At 38.3% G+C, this 23,214-nt stretch overlaps 1 protein-coding gene across 4 annotated transcripts in view; it reads left to right on the plus strand.

The window, feature by feature from the left end:
• CD86 (CD86 molecule) overlaps positions 1–23,214 on the plus strand; it is an 84,476-nt gene that overhangs the window by 56,972 nt on the left and 4,290 nt on the right. For 2 of the 4 annotated variants that reach the window (XM_014546998.1, XM_005875375.2), the window contains exons 6-8: positions 4,542–4,587; positions 5,843–5,913; positions 6,613–7,649. In XM_014546998.1, the coding sequence (XP_014402484.1) occupies positions 4,542–4,587; positions 5,843–5,913; positions 6,613–6,761 (266 nt within the window). In that variant the 3' untranslated portion in view covers positions 6,762–7,649. Of the gene's footprint in view, positions 1–4,541; positions 4,588–5,842; positions 5,914–6,612; positions 7,650–23,214 lie in introns of those variants that run through there. The other 2 variants (XM_005875374.2, XM_005875377.2) reach the window with 1 other exon arrangement.

Genomic DNA, 23,214 nt, shown 5'->3' on the forward strand with positions numbered 1-23,214 from the left:
TGTATATATTAGTGCCCTAGCAACCAACAGTTGTGTTTTTTTTTTTTCAACTTGCCTCCTTCCACCAAACCTGAGTCTTGGCTTTTCCAGGAATGATCTCTTAAAGGGCAAGTGTTTTCTCCAAAATAAAACATTTCAACCACCATTTAAGCAGAAACCTTCACAGGGCTTAAAAATTGAAAGTTAGTGATATCATCACATCTGCCCTTCAAAATGCTAAATTTATAATCAAACCTAAAAGGTTAGAAATCTATCTTTATTATCTGCTTTCACTTTAAAATATAAGTGTGTGTGTGTGTGTGTGTGTGTGTGTGTGTGTGTGTTTAATGGTGATGATTTTTGTCATGGACATAAAAGGATAACTTAATTATTCTGGATTGGTCTACAGACATTTGAAATATTTCATTCAGCTATAAGCGCCATTATTTTCAAGAGGAACTTTGACAAATATAGAATCTAAACAGATTTATTTTGTTTGGAAACTAAGTCAAATAACACATAGCTCTGATGGTAGGGGGAGCCCTGATATCAAAACTAGAAAAAAATTACAAGAAAATAAAACTACACATATCTCTTATGAACATAAATGTCAAAATACTTAACAAAATTAACAACTAAAATCTAACAATATATTAAAAGTATGATACATCATGGTCAAATGGGATTTATTCCAGGAACATAAGGAAGGTTTAACATACAAAAACCAAACACTAAAATTCACCATATCGACAACTGGAAAGAAAAACCATGTGATTATGTCATTGGATACAGATAAAACATTTGGCCAAATTAATATCTATTTATGATTTTTAAAAAGCAAGAAAAAACCCTTATAAAAGTAGGAATAAGAAGGAACTTCCTCAACCTGAAAAGGACATCTACCAAAACCCTTCAGTTAACATCATATTTAATGACAAAAGACTGATTGATTTGCCGCTAAGATCAAGAATAAAGCAAAATGTTCACTCTCACTATTTTTGCTCAACATTGTACTGGAGGTCCTAGCCAGTGCAACAAGTCTAGAAAAAGAAACAAAGGCATATATATTTAAAAAAGAAGAAGCAAAACTCTCTCTTTTGTTGCAGATAACATGCTCATATTTATAGAAAAGCCTAAGGAATCCATTAAAAACTATTAGAACTAATTGAGTGTAGCAAAGTCACAGGATATATGGTCAACACACAAAATCAATTGTATTTCTATATACTGACAACAAACAATTGGACACTGGACAAAATTTAAACACCATTTACAGTGACATCAAATAATATTAAAGGCTTGGGAATTAAATTTTAAGAACAAATTCAAGACCTGTATACTAAAAACTAAAAAATATTATAACCCACAAAAATTTAAATGACCTAAGTAAATGGAGAAATATGCCATGTTTATGGATCAAAAGACTAGATTTTAAGATACCAATTCTCCCCAAATTGATTTATGGTTTTAATGCAATACCAATCAAAATCCTTGCAGGCTGTTTGGTGGAAACTCAAAACCTGCTTCTAAAAGTCATGTGGAAATGCAAAAGACCTACAATTGCCAAAAGATTTCTGAAAAATAAGGAAACATAGGACTTATACTACCTAATTTTAAGGTTTACTATACAGTTATAGTAATCAAGGCAGCATGATACTGGTGAAAGCACAGACACATCAGTCAATGGACCAAAATGGAAAGTCCAAAAATAAATTCACATGGTCAACTTATTTGACAAATGTGTGAAAATGATTTCATACAGAAAGGATAGTTTTTCAACAGATGGTGTTGGGCAATTAGATATCCACATGGAAAAATATGAACCTAGGCACACACAAAATTAACTTGAAGTGAACTACATATCTAAATATAAGAGCTAAAATTAAAAGACTTTTGAAAGAAAACATAGGAAAAAATCTTTGTGACCTTACCTTACCCAAATCTTAGACACAATAAACACAAATTGATAAACTGAAATTCATCAAGATTAAAAACTTTTATCCTTTGACTTTGTTAAAAAAAAAAAAATGAAAAGTCAAGCCACAGGCTGGGAGAAAATATTGCAAAAATGTATATTTGATAAAGGGCTTATATCCAGAATATATAATTATAGATTACTACTGGGTAATAAGAAAAAAATTCACTTAACAAAAGGCAGGGAGCAAAAGACTTGAACAGATACTTAACAGAAGAAGGTATATAAATGGCCAATAAACATAGTCACACAGTCATAACACCATTAATCATTAGGCATATACACATTAAAGGCATAACAAGATACCATTATACACCCACTAACATGACAAAGATTAAAAAGACTAATAAATACCAAGTTTTGAAGAGGATGTGAAACAACTGAAATCCTGATGCACTGCTATACAGCCCTGCAATTCTAGATACTTACCCATCTATATAATAAAAGCTTAAGCAACCATTACGGCAGGACGACCTGAGCAACCAGTCGCTATGATGTGCACTGACCACCAGGGGCAGATGCTCAATGCAGGAGCTGCCCCTTGGTGGTCAGTGAGCTCCCACAGGGTAAGTGGCAGCTCAGCCAGAAGCCCGGCTCATGGCTGGTGAGTGCAGCAGCGGTGGCGGGAGCCTCTCCTGCTTTCACGGCAGGGCTAAAGAGCAGTGATCCAAGCATAAGGAGTGAGGGATCCCGGATTGCAATAGGGATGTCTTACTGCTGGCTTAGGCCCGATACCCGGCAGTCAGACATCCCATGAGGGGTCCGGGACCGTGAGAGGGTGCAGGTTGGGCTGAGGGGAACACCCCCCAAGTGCACAAATTTCATGCAGTCAGACATCTCACGAGGGGTCTGGGACCGTGAGAGGGTGCAGGCCGGGCTGAGGGGAACACCCCCACCAAGTGCTGTCAGACATCCCACGAGGGGTCTGGGACCATGAGAGGATGCAGGCCGGGCTGAGGGAACACGCCCCCCCCCAAAGTGCACAAATTTCATGCACCAGGCCTCTACTGAGAAATAAAAACCATGTCTGCACAAATGTTTACAGCAGCCTATGGTACTGAAAACCTGGCATCCCAAATTGGTGAATGAATAAACTAATAGTGGTATAGTACTGGCAACATGCCACAACTCAGATGAATTTCAAAAGCATTATGTATGCTAAGTGAAAGACTCCAGGCACTAAAACACTACACGTTATCTGATCCTACTTACATGAAATTGACACTCTTGTGACATTAAACAGATCAGTGGTTACCAGGGAACAAGGTGGGAGAAAAGGGCAGCTTTGGGGGCTTATATAAATGTTCTATATCTTGGTTATGGTGGTAATTACATGACTGCATACATTTGTTAAACTCACCAAAATCTATATGAAAATTGATTGAATTTTATTGTATATTAATTATCCTATATAATAAAAGGCTAATATGCAAATCCACCGAACAGTGGAAAGACTGGTCACTATGATAAGCACTGACCACCAGGGGGCAGATGCTCGATTTGCTCAGCCAGAAGCCAGGCTCACAGCTGGCGAGCACAGCAGCAGTGGCGGGAGCCTCTCCCACCTCCACTGCAGGTGGGAGTGAGGGGTAAGGAGCGAGGGGTCCCAGACTGCGAGAGCCCCGGACTGCAAGAGGGATATCTGACTGCTGGCTTAGGCCCGATAGGGGTCCCATGCGAGAGCCCCGGACTGCAAGAGGGATATCTGACTGCTGGCTTAGGCTCGATCCCCCAAGGGATCCAGGACTGTGAGAGGGTGCAGGCCAGGCTGAGGGACACCCCCTCCAGTGCACGTGCACCAGGCCTCTAGTATCTCAATAAAGCTGATTATTTTTCAACACACACATGCCCATTCACACACACAGACACACCCACACATACCCGCACCTGTGTGCGCATGAACTGCCAATGATAGAAAATATTCAAAACCATCAGGGGAGCTGTTGAGAGAATTCCCGTGATCCCTAAATTCCTCAGTGGACACCCAGGTTAACAACCCCTGCTGTAAGGCTCTAAGTGGGACGATAGCACTGTCACAGCAGTCAACCTAGAGGACTTTACACTCCAAGTTGCATCAGTAGTAAGTCCATTCCAGTAGCAACTCAGGCTTTGGGAGATCTAGCCAGCTGGAGATTTTTCACGTGGGTCCATCCATGCGGTATTGTGTAGTTGGTAGTGTCCACTGGCTAACCCACTTCAGCATTAACATCTTCAAGATTTCCTTTTCCTCCTAAGTCTTATTTTCAGAAAAGGATTGGACATTCTTGTCTGATCACTAAATGATTGCTAAAACTAAATGTGTTCCCCCTCCCACTAGTATTTTTATTTTAGCAAAGACTAGATTTGTAAGTGAAAATCCTATTTCCAGCATTAGAACTTAAGGCACAGTGAGCAAGTAAAGGCATTTACTTTTTGGATGCAAGGAGCTCCTTCTCAGTCCCCGTGAAATTGCATCAAGTAACCGTCTATTTCACATGTAAGGCTACAAGGATTTTTCTCCGAGTAGGACTTTGGAGCCTCTTCAAACTTTCCCTTTTTTAGGATGAATGGGCAATACATTTTCTGAGATTGTTTTGCTCTCTTTCAGAAGTCATCAGAGTGGAAGGGGAAGAGAGTGAACAGGCCAAGGAAAGGTGAGTCCAGACCCTATAACATTGTTGAAAGAGGTCTGATTCCCAGAGGGTCTATAACTGAATAGACTTACATCTGAGGCCTGCTGAGACTCCAACAAACATGAACTAATGGAGAGGGAAAGGAAAGCGAAACTAATAGGACCAGGAGGAAAATGTCCTAGTTGTAAATGGATGGCAGGGAGTCCAATGCACAATGCTCAGTCATGGCCAAGTAAACAATCAATACCAAAAGGGCCTGACGCGGGGAGCATGGGCTGCATCTTATTCACCACAGTAACCCCAGTACCTAGCACAGTGCCTGACTAGTGGCTTTCCTACATGTGTGGAATGAATACATGAATAAACGAGGAATGATAATACGTTCCATTTAGCTTCTGTGTCTTTGAATCTGCTGTGCCTTCTGCTTGGCATATTCTTCCGCCACTTCTTCATCTCATTCTTCAGATCTTGATTCAAGCAGCACTCTCTTTAAAACCCATCCCAAACTAGATTATGTCAGCCCATTATAGTGTCATGTGGATACCTGTCCTTTTTCTTTATAAAGAAACAATATTTACATATTATTAAACTCTATAAATCTAGACTCTATAGAGAGCAGGGATCATATTAGTTAAACTAATCATTGTGCTGCTAGCAACCAGAACAGTGCCTGGCATATAGTAGGTGCTCAATACATATTTGTTGAAAGATTGAATGAATACATGAAGGGATGCATGGAGATTCCTGGTGATCAGTCCTTTCACCACATGGTATAATTAGATTGTCCATACCTCCGTCCCTCCTGAGGAACTGAGCTTGTCAAAAATATCAAGGCTCTGGCGGCATGGCTGTGGGCTCAAAGCAGCCCTCAGTGAAGAGCCTGGTCACAGAGACACAGCTAGGACCCAAGGGCACCTGGGACCCAGAGTGCCCAGCATTTATATGGATATTGCAGCCACTGTGAGTCTAGGGGTCCTGGATGGTGAGTCAGGGTCCTGAGATCTTGCCTGCCCTGTCAGACTTAGTTCAGAAATAGTCCAGAAAAGCCTACAGAGTGAAGGTGGCAGGGACTCAGCCTAGGGCAGGGACAGGCCCAGACAAAAATAAAGGGTAGCTATTGAAAAAAGTGTGGGTGACACTTCACCTCTCTCTTCAATAGTTTGTTCTTCCTCATTGTTATTGCAATGTCCCCTATATTTGGCCCTGTCATTGAAATCTAGAAAAGGAAGTGGCTCCACTGTGAAATCTGACTTAATTCTTTTTTCTATTTCTCCAGAGTAGAAAACCGTGTACCTGAAAGATCTAATGAAGCCCAGTGTATTGTCAACATTTCAAAGACAGACTCAGGTGACAAAAGTGCTACACATTTTTAATTAAAGAGTAATGTCCATTTGACTATTTTTTATACCATGTGGGTGGTTCCTCTTTCTTTTTTCCCTTTTTAAATTAAGTTTATTGGAATGACATTGATTATTAAATTATGTAGATTTCAAGTGTACAAATTCTATGATACATACGCTTTCCTTTTCAAGTTTTTGGCTGACTTTTTTTTGTCTCTCTAAACCTTCTCAGAAGGTGAGAAAATTTTACCATAAATAATAGTGGAGGCTCTAGGACTCCCTCTATACACAATAGCCTCCTTATAATGCCAGCTCGGCTCCCTATGCCAGGAGCAGATTTTATCTGCTTCTTTTCAGAACACACTTGGATTGGATTGGATTGGATTGGATCCTAATGTTTAGGACTAATGCCTTCTGTGTCAGACGTGGCCTCTTTTCTTAATTTTACAAACTGTGCTTTCTGTAGAGCTCCCACTACCTGGAATAGTGACTTTTATCTACTTTGAATTCTAAGGTAATGCCACAACCTATCTTGTATACCTATGACTGAACACCTACCTCTTCAGTGTGAGAGGGAGCTATATATTTTATGGCTTTATAGTGTTAATATTAACATTTTGAAATATAAAAAATGTACTCTACTAATGTAGCTATGTGCTTTGAGAAATGTCCACCCTCTGCCAAGGAGTTGTTGTTCTTCTGTCAGGGTCAGTAAGGAAAGCAGACAAACTCAAAATTTGGGAGACTAAGAGAGACGGAGATGGCAGCACTCTGGATCCTGGAGCCATTTCTATATGGGCTGTTGCTAACACTAAGGAAGATCCATGTGACCAGCACGCGATTGATAAGCCTTAGGAGAGAGCGCTGGATAAAGCAGGACAGTGCCGTGCCTCGTGAACCCTACTTCTCTTCTTGAAAAAACTGACTGAGATCGTGGCCTGGGCAACTGTGCAAGAACCAACAGAGAGATCACAATACTCAAAAAAAAAAAGAGAGAGAGGGAAAAGAGAAAGATCTTGACCAACAGAGATGCACATGAATGTTCAGTCTGTCCCGTCCTTCGACAAGCCTTGGGGACAAGCCACAGATGGACAGTTTGTCCAAATGGACTTAAAACAGACAGTAGTTTCCTGGGTGGTCAGTGAGGGGTTTCGATGATACCAGGTGGTTGTGATGTTTTATCCGGCTGAAAGCAGAGCTTGGGGTAGAGAGCTATCATCTTGATCGTGGGATAAATGGAAGGAGACTTCGAACTTTTCCAACTAATGGCTGAGAGACAAAGAGCTGGAATAAAATTAGTTTGACCAGCATGCAAATCATCCAGAAGTTGACTTAGCCCACAGATGCCCTAAGAACATATTGGCCAGCCCAGAGCAGTGCTAGTGAACTTGTGTCTGAGGACTATGAGCATCATTTTCAACAATAAGAAAACTGGGTGCCAAGAGACAAAAATACTAACCCAGTAAAAATAAGTTAAGAGACCCTGGCTCTAAAGCAACATCACTAAGAGATGGGGCAGCTTCGGTTCGAACCTAAAGAGGACTTTGGGGGACTCACACTATAGAAATAGTTCTGTAGAGCCGGCCTAGAGGGTTATAGACAGCCGTGCTAGCCATGCTTGTCCTTGTGAAATTGCCATTTGTGTGCTCTATCCTGCTCCTGCCTTCTTTAGACTCTAAGCATCTTGCTTAGAGTTTTGTACAGAGAAGTTTTCAATAAATTTTCATTAAGTCGATGTAAAAATTTATGTTTGGCTTCTATTTCCGGAGTACTACTCAGCGCTTGTAGTCTGATGTTCCTCCCTCTGTCTTCCTAATATACTTCCTCTTGACGTCTCTGTGGTAGCCCCATTCTCCAGTCACCCAAGCTAGAAGCCTCTGACTCATCCCAAACCTTCTCCTCTTCCCTTTCCCCTAACCATTGTATGAGAAAGAGGAGCTAATATAATTCTATATGTTAATCTCAGTAATAACACATAAAAGATTAGTTAAGACAGGTTGTTTCTGAAGACAACTGGGAAATTTAGAGTGAAGGAAGGGATACTTGCTTTTCAGTTTATAAAATTTTATACTGTGTAATTTTAAAATTATGTGCTTGTATAGTCACTAAGCAAAGGCTAATGAAAAAGTATTTCTAAAAATACATTACTATAAAATAAATTCATATAACTGTACTTTATGTTTGAAAGTTGCTAAGAGAGTAGATCTCAAAAATTCTCATCAGAAGAAAAAATAATTTGTAACCATGTATGGTGATAGATGTTAATTAAACTTATTGTGATAACCATTTCACAGTATATAAATAAATCAAGTCATTATGTTGTAATCCTAAAACTAATACATTATATGTCAATTATATCTCAATTAAAAATAAATAAATAAATGTAGGGAAATTTGGGGGGAAACTGTCTAGGCTCTGTGAGAGCAGGGATGTGATCTAACCTCTTCACCAACGAATCCCAGGAAACTAAGACAGAACCTCAAAACTATTTGTTTAGCTATTGAATGAAACATTAATACTTATTCATTCAATATTAATATCTGGTTTTAAAAAATCCCTCCTTTGTATATTAAATTATCTAGACCTCTGTGTTCCAAGTCTTGGGAAAAGAAAGCCAAGTAAGGTTAAAAGAGGTTCACCTTGTAACAGGGACTCCTCTAAACCTTTAAATGTATTATCCCACTTAATCCTCATAATGACCCTGTGATATCAGTATTGGGATATGATGCCTGTTTTGCTGATAAGGAAACTTAGGCACAGAGTAGTCAAAGCAATTTATCCCAGGTCTCCAACTTAGTAAGTGGCAGAGCTGGGGAAACTTTTTAAAAGCATTATCCCCACCCCTCATTCCTTTCTTTCCCAGCCCCATGTTTTCTGGCCATAGAAGAGACAGCAGGTGAGTGCTTACACCACATCTTTTGTTACACTAGCTCAGTCACCCAAGATAGTGCCTGCAGAGGACCCGCCACTGATTTTTCCAGAAGTCATTCATCATCTCATAAGGCAAATGATGTGGCCAGTGAAAATGAGTTTTTGGTCAGGGGGGAAGTGAACTATAATTGTTGCCTCCCCCTCCACCCCTGCCACTTACTATCCTTTTGCAATTCACCCTCCTCCCTCCACCATTCTGAAGCCAGTTTCATCCACTCAGCGCCTTCACGTGTTAACCCAAGCTAGAAAGCACAGTCACCTCTGACTACTGCCCTCCGACCTTTCCCTCAACACCCACTGCCACCTCCACTGTATTGCCACATTTGGTCATAACCAGGCCAGGCAAAGTCCCTCCAGCTTCAGCATCCACTCCTTTTCTCAGCCAGGCTCTTATTTCCAAGAACTGACAATCAAAACCAAAATGACCCCAGTCTACTCTCTCTCTTACCCTGCATTTTGTCCAAAACATCAAAAGACACAAGGCAGCGGGAGGGAGAAGTAAGAGATCAACCAAAGGACTTGTATGCATGCATATAAGCATAACCAATAGACACAGACACTAGGGGGGTGAGGGCATGTTCTGGGAGGGGGGAGTGGACAGGGAGAGGTCAATGGGGGGAAAAGGAGACATATGTAATACTATATGTAATACTTTAAACAATAATAAATAAATAAATAAATTTTTAAAAAAGGAACAAGGAGGTAAATAGAGAAAAGAAGATCTCTCTCACATTCTTTTTTTTTCCCTAACCACACAGAGGCGAGTTTAATCTCCAGCTTCTTATGTATCCTTCCATAGATACACTATGTATATACATATATACATATATATAGTGTGTATGAGTCTATGTGTATATATAGTGCATATATACATATATACACACACATATATGTGTATATTTTTATTTTATTTATGTGTTCCATATGTTTTATATATTTCATTCAGGCTTGGTTTTATTCTACACCTAAGCAACATAAACATAAGGCTCTTGTTAAGATGATTACAAACATACTTCTTTATTGTATCAGTTTTCAGTCTCATCCATATACCAGCATTCTTGTGGAACTTATAATAAAAGTGAGGTTCCATTGGCTTTCATCATCGCCACCTGTGTACTCCAGGAGGAAAAATACAAACATATACAAAGTCTTGCACTGTCCTTAGACACAAATTTTTGAACGTGCTCCAATCATAACAAGTTATACCCTAGGTCTAGTGAATAAGTCATTCTAAACTGGATCTCCTATTACCTGCATCTCATATATTTGTCTTTCTTGACTTACTTCCTCACTTCAGTTGTACATATCCACCAGTAGCTTTTTGAGAAAGGATATATGAGAAGTAAATTTAATGAGATTTTTGTGTATCTGAAAATATCTTTATCCTACTCTCCTACTTAATTGATCATTTGTCTTGATATAGAATTTGGAGTTAGAAATTCTTTTCATTGTCTCCAGCTTCCAGTCTTGCTCTATAAGTATCTACAGATATTCTGGCTCCTTATCTTTTTATATGGAAGCTTTTAGGATCTTCTGTCTATCTCATTGTTCTTCAATTTTGTAATGAAATGCCTATATGACCACTGTGGTTAGCACTGAGGTGGTACTTTCTATCTGAAAACATACATCCTTTACTCTAGGGACATTTCTTGAATTGTTTCATTGATTTTTTCACCTCTCTATTTCTCTAATCCGCATTCTAGGATATTGAATTTCAGTGTTGGATCTCCTAGGCCCGTGGTTGGCAAACTGTGGCTCGTGAGCCACATGCAGCTCTTTGGCCCCTTGAGTGTGGCTCTTCCTAAGCCTTAGGAGTACCCTAATTAGGTTAATAACAATGTACCTACCTATATAGTTTAAGTTGAAAAAATTTGGCTCTCAAAAGAAATTTCAATCGTTGTACTGTTGATATTTGGCTCTGTTGACTAATGAGTTTGCCGACAACTGTCCTAGGCTGATGTTTCTATTTTCTTATCTTTCTGTCCCCTTCCATCCTTTTGTCTTTTGCTCTGTTTCTTAAAGATTTCCATAACTTTATCTTCCAAACTTTCTGTTGTATTTTTAAATTTCTGCTATCAAATATTCATTTCCAAGAGCTCCTTTTTGTTCTCTGAATATTTCTTTCTCTAAGGAGCCTGTCCTTAATTGTTTCAGTATCATTTCTTAACTCTCTGACTTTCTGTCCTGTTCCATCTTTTTGTCTTTTGCTCTGTTTCTTAAAGATTTCCATAACTTTATCTTCCAAACTTTCTGTTGTATTTTTAAATTTCTGCTATCAAATATTCATTTCCAAGAGCTCCTTTTTGTTCTCTGAATATTTCTTTCTCTAAGGAGCCTGTCCTTAATTGTTTCAGTATCATTTCTTAACTCTCTGAAGATATTGGTAGGTTTTTAAGTGTTATTTTTTCCTGTATTGTCTCTGTATCCTCCAAGTTTTTTCTTCCTGTTTGTTTACCTTGGTCTGTAGCAGTAGTTTTCAACCTTGGATGCACATTAGAATCACCTGGGAATCTTTTTAAAATCCTGATTTCTGGGCCTCATCCTCCAGAAATTCTGTTTCTTTGTTATGGGGTGGGGCCACAACATTAGTAACAAAGAAACAGAATTTCCGGAGGATGAGGCCCAGAAATCAGGATTTTAAAAAGATTCCCAGGTGATTCTAATGTGCAGCCAAGGTTGACAACCACTGGTCTATAGCATCTATGTTGGAGGCTCCTTGTGATGTCTGATTAACTTTGATTGTCTATTCATGAGTAAGAGTGAGAAGCTAAAAATTTGTTTGGAGGATCTGAATCTATGGATTAGCTTATTAACTTTAGCTTTATTATAAAGGAATCTGGTGAGCCTTTTTAGGAAACCATCTTTAAAAGGTCTTTTCTCTTAGGCTGGTAGTTTTGCAGTATTTTGCCTGGAAGGTAGAAGTCTGGCTGTCAGAATTTTGGGAGCCAAAGGAGAGAAAAGGTTTGTGTGTGTGTGTTCCTCCTCATCCTGGCACCAATCATACTGTTTCCTATTCGTATACACACAAGAACAATAATGTATTTTTATAAACAAGTATAACATAGAGATGAGAGTGCCCAGTACTTTTTAAGTGTTTTTATTATGAAAAGATACCTTTTTAAAATATACACAAACTTATTTCAGAAAGTATGTTTCTGGCCTGACAGTGGTGCCAGCTCAGTGCTACTCATAGCTTATGGCAGAGTGGCTTCTTCCCAAAACCTAATTGTATATCATTGTTCTGAGATTAAAAGCTGTGAACTCATGGGTTTGCTAAATGTATAGAGTGCAGAGTAAAAAATCACTAAATTGTCCTAACAATCTATTAGAAATGGGAGACATGTAGAAAGTATCCTTTTTTTTCTTTTTCTGTTTTTGTGGCAAATGAGAGCAAAGAGAAGATTCGCCAAACACCAAAGAGAGCCATGAACAGAACTTAGGTTCCCAATCTTCAGACCAAGGTGCTTTCCACCTTACTCAGACCCTCTGTTCTTCCTGTTCCCTGGAAGAGCTGGGAAGTGGGCGTCAGCACAGTGTAACACAGCCAGAGCATGGACTTTGGGTCAGATAGACCTGACACTGTTATAGTTGGCCTGTGACCTTAGGCAAATTACTTAATCTCCCTGATTCTCAGTTTCCTTATGTATAAATAGGCTTAATAAAACATACATACCTCACGAGATCAAGGACAATCTAGAAGATATGAGGATTATACAAATGAAAAAAGGAGAGGAGAGGAGAGGAGAGGAGAGGAGAGGAGCCCCAGCAAACCTGTAATTAGAGTGGGGTTAAGAGTGATGAGGGAGCATTAGTAGTGAGAGAATTGGAACAGGAAGTCATCATGGAGTAATAGGGGTGGGTGTGGATTTTCATATGACTCTCAGACCAGAAGTCCCTGCACACCCTGATGAAAGCCACAAATGCTCCTACAATCATTGCTACATCAGCATCACATGAAGAAGCCTTTCAGCATCTCAGCCCAGGGGACTTTTTCCATTTTTACTATCTGAGGCCAAAGCCATCTTTCTAAGACCTTCCTTATCTCCCCTTTGTAAGATTATTTCCAGACATTCCCCAAATCTCTACTCCTCTGTTGATATTTAGCAAGAGCTCTGTCCTTGCTAAATAGAACATAAAATTCTAAACAGTCAGGTTGAGATAAAAAGGGGGGAGGGGGGCAGGGATCCCTAGCCAAGATTTTGAAAGACATCCATTTTAGAGGGCTCTCATACAGAAGATGGTTTGTGGGGGAGAGGAGTGTGTATATCAGAGGCAGGAAAATCAGTTAGGAAACTGGCACAAGCATGACATTTCTAAGAAGCCGAACTAGGCAAAGCCTTCTGACATTTCCAGAGTGGATCCTGGTGCCTGGGCTCATTAGACCAGGGGCATGGCCGAGTAGACTCCACTACAGAAGTGAATCCAAATGACAGGGAAATGGAAACTTAAGGGAGTTGCTCTACTAGAGGTAGATCACAGGAGTTCTCTGTACTCAATCTGAATGAGAGGAAAGAAATCCTAGAATATGATGTTGGAAAGGCTAGATGATCTGCCATAGCTAGAAGACTAAAAATAGTATTATACATCAGTCTTTGATTTAGTCACCAAGGTGAAAAGATCCTTTTCTATATCACAGACCCAGCATGAGTTAGGGCAAAGGTTAATTCCAGATATGAGAGACAATAGACACAGAACGGAAAGCAGGGGCTATTTGCTTCCAGATCCCTGACTATCAAATAATTAATTTGATATGAATTTCTTAAATTTGTATTTGCAACCCAAAGCATATATGTGAAGTTTAAAATGTGCCAGGGTATGGAACTGGTAGCACAAACTACCAGTTATATGCTGTTTCCACCAGTCCACTTGCCACTTTTTAACTGTACACATCACGTATTTGCCCTCAGGCTTCAGACCTCACAACCTCTGTAAGAACAAGTGAGCTGTGTCCACTTGATGGGAAAACATCATCTATTCCATTTTTAAAAAGCTGATACAAACAATCAAATCAGTCCTCTTTTTTTAGGATTTACTAATATTTTCTCTAGTTTTAAATTTATTTATTGAATTCTTTTAGTGTGTCAGAGTTTGAGACTCTATCAATTTTTTAAAAAAGAAAAGGATTGCTTTTTAAACATTAAAAATAAATCTGTTTCATCAGAGTTTGAGACTCTATCAATTTTTTTAAAAAGAAAAGGATTGCTTTTTATTTATTTATTTATTTTTTTAATCTGTGTCCAAACCAGCCATGCAGATTATTAACATGTATGAATGTTCTCAGGGTTTAAACAGTCTTGGATGAAAAAAAAAAAGTACTGTAGCAAGACTTAGAGAAACAAGATGGCAGATCAATGAGAATTTTAAAAACTTTCATTCTCTCAAAGTAATTGCTTATATCCAGAACTTACTAGCACTGGTTTATTTGTAGCAGAAAACATCAGTGAAATATGAAGAAAATCTTACATTAGGGTATTAAGCATTGGAAACAATTTTCAAATCTTCCCAAACCTATGTAAGGAAGAGATGTTGCTGCATCATCATCTTCATCTCTATTTCTTGAGCCCACCATGTGCCAGGAACTATGTTAAACAGTTTACGTGTATTATCTTGGGAAGAAGGGAAAAGTTTGCATCATCTTTTAGAAGTTTAATAACTTTTAGGAGAACCAAAAAGAAAGCGTACTGAAGTAAGATAGTATGAGAATATAGAGAAGATAAAAGAATTATGAGAGCAGTAGACTAGTGACCTACCGTTTTTGTTGTATTGGGGCAGGATGATGCAATGTGAACCCAAATTGTCCTACACTAAGGCTCTGGTATAAGTGATCATGAGGAAAGAACTGATGGGGAAGAACTGGTAGTACTCAGAAATAATTTATCCTAAAGAAAGAGAGAACCCAGGTTTGGATGTTTGATTCAGAAATCATGGAACTATTGTTAAACGGAGTAAGTAGATTTTGAGGAAACCAGAATATCTGTCACTCAGCTTATTGTCTAATTCACATTGAACCCAAAGATGGAGCCAGTCCTAAGAAAGTAGATCCAAGAGATGGATCATGGTGAGGTCAGGCAGGCCCCTCCAGCCACCCTTGAAACAAATCTGCTCCTGGGCTCTTCAGTTATGTGAGCCAATAAGTCATTTTTCTCTCTCTCCCTCTCCTCTCCTCACATCCCTTTTTATTCCTTGAGTTGATTTTATTCCTTAAGTCAGACTTTCTGTTCTAGACAACAAAATGTTCTTAATTGATAAATTACAGCAGTGGTTCTCAACCTTCCTAATGCTGCGACCCTTTAATACAGTTCCTCATGTTGTGGTGACCCCCAATTTCATTGTTACACATTGAACATAATTAAAGCATAGTGATTAATCACAAAATCAATATGTAATTATATATGTGTTTTCCGACGGTCTTAGGCGACCCCTGTGAAAGGGTCGTTCGACCCCCAAAGGGGTCACGATCCCCAGGTTGAGAACCACTGCATTACAGAATGGAAAAGCCTTGGCCCAGCTGAGACCAAAGGCACAATCAGTATTTTCAGGCCACTCTCTTTCTCTCTTCAACTTTATTTTGGCTCAGATTTTTTGCCTGCTGATATCCTCTCCTATTATAGGCAGGTTCCTTCAATGCAGCCAGGAAAGGTGGCCACAAGCAGCTCCAGCTTATGTTGTCCAGAGTATCTTCTCTGTTGGATCTAGCAGAATGTCCTTAAGAGGATGCTGATTGGGCTTGTTTAGGTCACAAGTTTATCCCAGAAGCTATGACCATGACTAGGGATTTTGGAACTTATTCTCTCTTGCTCCCTCCCCCAAATCCTAGGGGAATGGAATCAATCCAAACTTAAATACATGGAACGGAGGAAAGGTGGTGTAATGGTTGTTGCTGGTGTCCCACCCAGGACCCCTTTACCTGGCCAATGCACCTCTTCCCCAGGTGCTGTGAATGTTGACTGATAACCCACAGCTTCCCTCTCTCTGAGATTTGCCCTTACTCATACAGGAACCTCCTCCCCTAATTCTATCTTCCTTTAAAAGTTGGTTTTATCATCGATGGACACTTAAGTTATTTCCTTGTCTTAGCAATTGTAAATAACGCTGCAGTAAACATGAGGGTGCATATATGTTTTCAAATTAGTATTTTAGTCTTCTTTGTGTAGATATTCAGAAGTTGAATTGCTGGATCATGTGATGGTTCTATGTTAATTTTTTTAGGAACCCCCATACTGTTTTCCATATTGGCTGCACCAAACTGCATTTCCACCAATAGTGCATAAGGGTTCCCTTTTCTCCACTTTCTCACTGAGACTTATTATTTCTTGTCTTTTTTGTAATAGCCTTTCTAACTATTGTGAGGTTTTTGTTTTTTTTTAAATTTCAAGAAAAACCATTTTAAATATAGCATTACATGCAATAAACATTAAATATTTATGGAGAGTATGTTTTAGGTTTGTGAAATATGCTGTTGGTATTTAAATGGAAATTGCATTGAATCTAGAGATTGCTTTGGGTAGTATGGACATTTTAATGATGTTGATTCTACCAATCCATGAACACAGTATATTCTTCCATTGGTTTATGCCTTCCTCTATCTCTTTTTTCTTTTTCTTTTTCTCTTTTTTCAACGTGCTGTAGTTTTCTGAGTAGAGGTCTTTTACCTCTTTAGTTAAGTTAATTACTAGGTAGCTTAATTTTTTTGGTGCGATGGCAAATGGGATTGTTTTTTAGTCTCCGTTTCTGTAAGTTCACTATTGGTGTATAGAAATGCCATAGATTTCTTGGAGTTAATTTTGTATCCTGCTACACTGCCGAATTCATGTATTAAGTCTAGTAGTTTTTTGATGGAGTCTTTAGGGTTTTCTATGTATAATATCATGTCATCTGCAAATAAGGACTATAAGAACTATTCATTTTTCATTCTTCCTTCTTTTTTCTCAGAATCAATAATTTCACAGGTTATATCTCTACTTTACTGATTCTTTCTTCTATCTGATTATATTTGTTGTTGAACCCTCTGGTGTATTGTTCACATTTTGTTATTTTACATTTTAACAACAAAATTTGATTCTATTTTTTTTAATTCTTTATTCTTTAAAGTATTACATAAGTCTCCTTTTCCCCCAATTGACCTCTCCCCAGCCACTCCCACTCTCAAGCACATGCCCTCACTCCCCTACTGTCTGTGTCTATGGCTTATGCTTATATGCATCTATACAAGTCCTTTGGTTGATCTCTTACTCTCCCTTCCCCCAGCCTACCCACTTAGGTTTGACGGTCTGTTCGATGCTTCTATGTCTCTGGCTCTATTTTGTTCATCAGTTTATGTTGTTCATTATAGTCCACAAATGAGTGATATCTTGTGATATTTATCTTTCTCTGACTGGCTTATTTTGCTTAGCATAATGCTCTTCAGTTCCATCCATGCTGTTGCAAATGGTAAGAATTCCTTCTTTTTTACAGTAGCATAGTATTCTATTGTGTAGATGTACCACAGTTTTCTAATCCATTCATCTGCTGATGAGCACTTAGGCTGTTTCCAAATCTTACCTATGGTAAATTGTGCTGCTATGAACAGATGGGATGCATATATCCTTTCTGATTGATGTTTCTGCTTTCCATTTTTAACTTTTTGAGGAAACTCCATACTGTCTTCCATAGTGGCTGCACCAGTCTCCATTCCCACCAGCAGTGCATGAGTGTTCCTTTTTCTCTGCATCCTCTCCAGACATAAACAGATGGAAGAACATACCATGTTCTTGGATTGGTAGAATCAACATCATTAAAATGTCCATACTACCCAAAGCAATCTAGAAATTCAACGCACTCCCTATTAAAATACCAACAGCATATTTCACAGACCTAGAATGAACTCTCCAAAAATTCATCTGGAATAAAAAAAAAAGACCCTGAATAGCTGCAGTGATCCTGAGAAAGAAGAACAAAGTAGGTGGGATCTCAATTGCAGATATCAAGCTCTATTACAAAGCCACTGTTCTCAAAACTGCTTGGTACTGGCACAAGACAAATTCATTTATTAAGTCTAATAGTTTTTGGATGGAGTCTTTGGGGTTTTCTATGTACAATATTATGTCATCTGTGAATAATGACAGTTGTACTTCTTATTTTCCAATTTGGTTGCCTTTTATTTTTCCTTCTTGTCTGATCACTATGGCTAGCACTTCCAGTACTATGTAGAACAGAAGTGGTAAAACTGGGCATCCCTGTCTTGTTTCTGTTCTTAGGGAAAATGGTTTTAGTTTTTGCCCATTAAGTATGATGTTGGCTGTAGGTTTGTCATATTTGGCCTTTATCATGTTGAGATATGCTCTCTCTATTCCCACTTGGCTGAGGCTTTTTATCAAAAATGGGTGTTGGATTTTGTTGAATGCTTTTTCTGTGTCTATTGATATGATCATGTGATTTTTGCCTTTCAATTTTTTTATGCGATGTATTACATTTATTGATTTGCTAATATTGTACCAGCCTTGCATCCCTGGAATAAATCCCACTTGATCATGGTATATGATTTTTTAAATATATTGCTGGATGCGATTTGCTAAGATTTTGTTGAGGATTTTAGCATCTATGTTCATCATGAATATTGGCCTGTAATTCTCTTTCTTTGCAGTATCTTTATCTGGTTTTAGAATTAGGATAATGCTGGCCTCATAAAAAGAGTTTGGAAGTGTTCTTTCCTCTTGGATTTTTGAAATAGTTTGAGGAGTATAGGTGTTAGTTCTTCTTTGAATGTTTGGTAAAACTCCCCTGTGAAGCCATCCAGACCTGGGCTTTTGTTTGGTGGGAGTTTTTTTTTTTATTACTGCTTCTATTTCATCAGTTGTTATTGGCTTATTCACGTTTTTTGATTCTTCCTGATTCAGTCTTGGGAGATTGTATTTTTCTAAGAATTTGTCTATTTCATCCACATTGTCCAGCTTGTTGGCATATAGTTGTTCATAGTATATTCTTACAATCCTTTGTATTTCTGTGGTGTCAGTGGTTACTTCTCCACTTTTGTTTCTGATTTCTTTATTTGGGTCCTCTCTCTTTGTTTCTTGATTAATCTGGCTAATGGTTTATCAATTTTGTTTATCCTTTCAAATAACCAACTCTTGGTTTCATTGATTTTTTTTGTATTGTTTTTTTAGTCTCTATGTTATTTATTTCTGCTCTAATCTTTATTATTTCCTTCCTTCTACTTACTCTGGGCTCTTCTTGTTGTTATCTTTCTAGTTCTTTAAGTTGTAGGGTTAAACAGTTTATTGCTGATTTTTCTTGTTTTTTGAGGTATGCCTGTAGTACTATGAACTTCCCTCTCAGGACTGCTTTTGCTGTGTCCCAGAGATTTGGGGTTGTTGTGTGTTCATTTTCATTTGTTTCCAGGAAGTTTTTATTATTTCTTTCTCGATCTCATTGGTAACCCATTCATTGTTTAATAACATGAGTATAGGTGTTAGTTCTTCTTTGAATGTTTGGTAAAACTCCCCTGTGAAGCCATCCAGACCTGGGATTTTGTTTGGTGGGAGTTTTTTTTTATTACTGCTTCTACTTCATCAGTTGTTATTGGCTTATTCACGTGTTTTGATTCTTCCTGATTCAGTCTTGGGAGATTGTATTTTTCTAAGAATTTGTCTATTTCATCCACATTGTCCAGCTTGTTGGCATATAGTTGTTCATAGTATATTCTTACAATCCTTTGTATTTCTGTGATGTCAGTGGTTACTTCTCCATTTTTGTTTCTGATTTCTTTATTTGGGTCCTCTCTCTTTGTTTCTTGATTAATCTGGCTAATGGTTTATCAATTTTGTTTATCCTTTCAAATAACCAACTCTTGGTTTCATTGATTTTTTTTGTATTGTTTTTTTAGTCTCTATGTTATTTATTTCTGCTCTAATCTTTATTATTTCCTTCCTTCTACTTACTCTGGGCTCTTCTTGTTGTTATCTTTCTAGTTCTTTAAGTTGTAGGGTTAAACAGTTTATTGCTGATTTTTCTTGTTTTTTGAGGTATGCCTGTAGTACTATGAACTTCCCTCTCAGGACTGCTTTTGCTGTGTCCCAGAGATTTGGGGTTGTTGTGTGTTCATTTTCATTTGTTTCCAGGAAGTTTTTATTATTTCTTTCTCGATCTCATTGGTAACCCATTCATTGTTTAATAACATTCTATTTAGCCTCCATTATTTGAATGTTTTTGGGTGTTTTAACTGTAGTTGATTTCTAATTTCACTCCACTGTAATATGAGAAGATGCTTGATATGATTTCAATCTTCTTGAACTTGTAGAGACTTGCTTTGTGTCCTAACCTGTGGTCTATCTTTGTGAATGATCCATGTGCACTTGAGAAGAATGTATATTCTGCTGCGTTGGGATGAAATGTTCTATAAATGTCAATTAAATCCATCTGATTCAGTGTGTCCTTTAGAGTCTCTATGTCCTTGTTAAGTTTTTGTCTGGAAGATCTATCCAGTGAAGTCAGAGGGGTGTTAAAGTCCCCTGTTATGACTATATTGTTGTCAATCTCTCCATTAAAGTCCTCTAGAAGTTTTTATATATATTTAGATGCTCCTATATTGGGTGCATATATGTTTACCAGGGGTATATCCTCTTGTTGGATTGACCCCTTTAGTATTTTGTAGTGACCTTTGTTGTCTCTTGTGATGGCCTTCATTTTAAAGGCTATTTTGTCGAATATGAGTATTGCTACTCCAGCTTTTTTTTTCTTTTCCATTTGCATGGCAAATTTTTTTCATCCCTTCACTTTTATCATATGTGTGTCTTTTGTTTTGAGGTGGGTCTCTTGTAGACAGCATATAGTTGGGTCTTGTTTTTATAACCATTCAGCTACCCTATGCCTTTTGATTGGAGCATTTAGTCCATTTACATTTAGGGTTATTATTGATAGGTACTTATTTATAGCCATTTTAATTCTGTATGGCTAGGTTTCTCTCTCTGTTTCTTCTTCTCATTATGGCAATCTCTTTAATGCTGACTTACATTTCTTGTAATGCTGACTTGGTGGTGATATACTCCTTTAGCCTTTTTTTGTGTGTGGGAAGCTCTTTATTTGACCATCTATTTGAATGATAGCCTTACTGGATATAGTAATCTTGGTCTCAGATTCTTGCTTTCCATTACCTTGAGTACTTTATGCCATTCCCTCCTGGCCTGTAGAGTTTCTGGTGAGAAATCAGGTGTCAGCCTTGTGGGAACTTCTTTGTAGGTAACAATTTTCTTTTCTCTTGCTGCCTTTAAGATTCTCTCTTTGTCTTTAATTTTTGGCATTTTAATTATGATGTGTCTGAGCATGGGCCTATTTGGGTTCTTCTTGTTTGGGGTTCTCTGTGCCTCCTGAACTTGTGTGATTTTATTCCTTTACCAGGTTAGGGAAGTTTTCTGCCATTATTTCTTCAAACACCTTCTCTATGCCTTTCACCCTTACTGCCTCTTCTGGCACACCTGCTATTCTAATATTGTTATGTTTCACATTGTCTCACAGCTTCCTTAAGCTGTCCTCCTATTTTTTAAATATTTTTTCTTTTGGTTCTTTGATTGAGTGATATTTTCAACTCTGTCTTCTAATTCACTTATTTGATCCTCAGTTTCCCCAAATCTGCTATGTATTCCTTCCAATGTGTTCTTTATTTGTGTTACGTCATTCTTTATCTCATAGTTACTGTATCTTTTTTCATGATGTTGAGCATCTTTACCATCATTACTCTGAACTCTGTTTCAGATAAATTTCTTATCTCTGCTTCATTTACCTCTTCTTCTGGAAAATTCTCTAGTTCTTTCATTTGGGGATTGTTTGTTTTCTCACTTTGGCTTTCTATTTGGTTTTGTGACTATGTATTAGGTAGATTCTCTACACCTCTCAATCTCTAGTGCAGGACAGTGTTAAAGGCTGTTTCTGATTAATTCAATCAGGCAAAGACTCAAAGCCTCCAGAGATCTTCTCTTCCTACAGACTGACAGGATTCCACTTGACTTGCCCTTGGGCAATTGTCCTCAGGTGTGGTGAGAGGTTTTTTTTCAACAGGGTGGGGCAGTTGCTTCTGCCTGGAGGCTAATTGTTATTTTTATTCTTTTAAGTGGCCTCAGGGCAAGGTGTTTTCTAATAGGATGTGTCAATTGTCTTCCCCCCAGTCAAGACAAATGTCTATGTGTGAAAGATGTCTTCCGCTGTGTAAGGGAATGACTCAGCCCAGGAAACTTGGGATGTCTGCCTTCTGAGCTCTATGCCACAAGTCCCCAGTCCTGGCTTCTGCTCTCACAGCTCCAGTCCACTTCCCCCTTCCTCGGCCAGAGCACAAGGTGGATGGCTCCATGGGCAATTTTGTGCATTGGCCCTTTAAAAGGGTGCCTGAATTTTTAGCTGTTACTCTCTGGCAGACAGCACCCCAATGCTTTTCACAGCCAGATGTTATGTGGGTACCCACCTCAGTTTTGGTGCTCTCTGCTAGGGAGCCCATCTTGAGGATTAGATCCCAGAGTTCTCAGTGGCAACCCCCACAGTCTGAGTATCTCTCCAGGACTTCAGTTGCTATCTGTGGGCGCCCCACCACCCTTTCACGCCTCCACCCCTCCTACCAATCTCTATGCAGTCTCCACTTTCAGTCCTCAGGTGTCAGGGTTCTCTCCTGTGAGTTTTCTGTTGGTTATTCAGAAGTTTTTCTGTATTTTAGTTGTAATATCAGTTTGTTCCTGGGAGCATGTCTGTGCAGCATCCACTTCTGGTGTGAGGTTTTGATTGACATTTCTCTAATGATTAATGATGTTGAACATCTTTTTATATACTTATTAGCTGTCTTTATGCCTTTTTTGGAAAAATTTATTTAGATTGTCTGCCCATTTTTAATCAGATTTTTTTTACTATTGAGTTGTATGAGTTCTTTATATATTTTTGATGTTTTAGTACCTAATCAAATTATTATTTGAAAATATGTTTCATTCAATTACTTTTTCATTTTATCAATGGTTTCCTTTGTTTTGCAGTTTCTTTATTTGATGTTGTCCCACTTATTTATTTGTTTGTTTGTTTGTTTGCTTGTTTGTTTTTGTTGCCTTTGCTTTTGGTGTCAAATCTAAAAAATTATTACTAAGACATACATCAAGAAACTCACCACCTGTGATTTCTTCTAGGAGTTTTATGCTTTTAGGTCTTACATTCAAGTTTTTAATTCATACTGCTTGTATACCCATGAAACTGCTGCCAAAACCAAGATTCACAACATTTCCTCCACTCCCGAAAGATTCAGTACTCCCTCTGCAGTCCATCCCTCTCTCCATCCTTGGCCCTCAGACAGCTATCAATTGCTTTTTGTCATTATAAATCATGGATTACGTAGATTAACTTATGGATAATAAATTTCCATAAATGAAAATCA

Source organism: Myotis brandtii, unplaced genomic scaffold (assembly GCF_000412655.1).
Source record: "Myotis brandtii unplaced genomic scaffold, ASM41265v1 scaffold46, whole genome shotgun sequence".
NCBI lineage: Eukaryota > Metazoa > Chordata > Mammalia > Chiroptera > Vespertilionidae > Myotis > Myotis brandtii.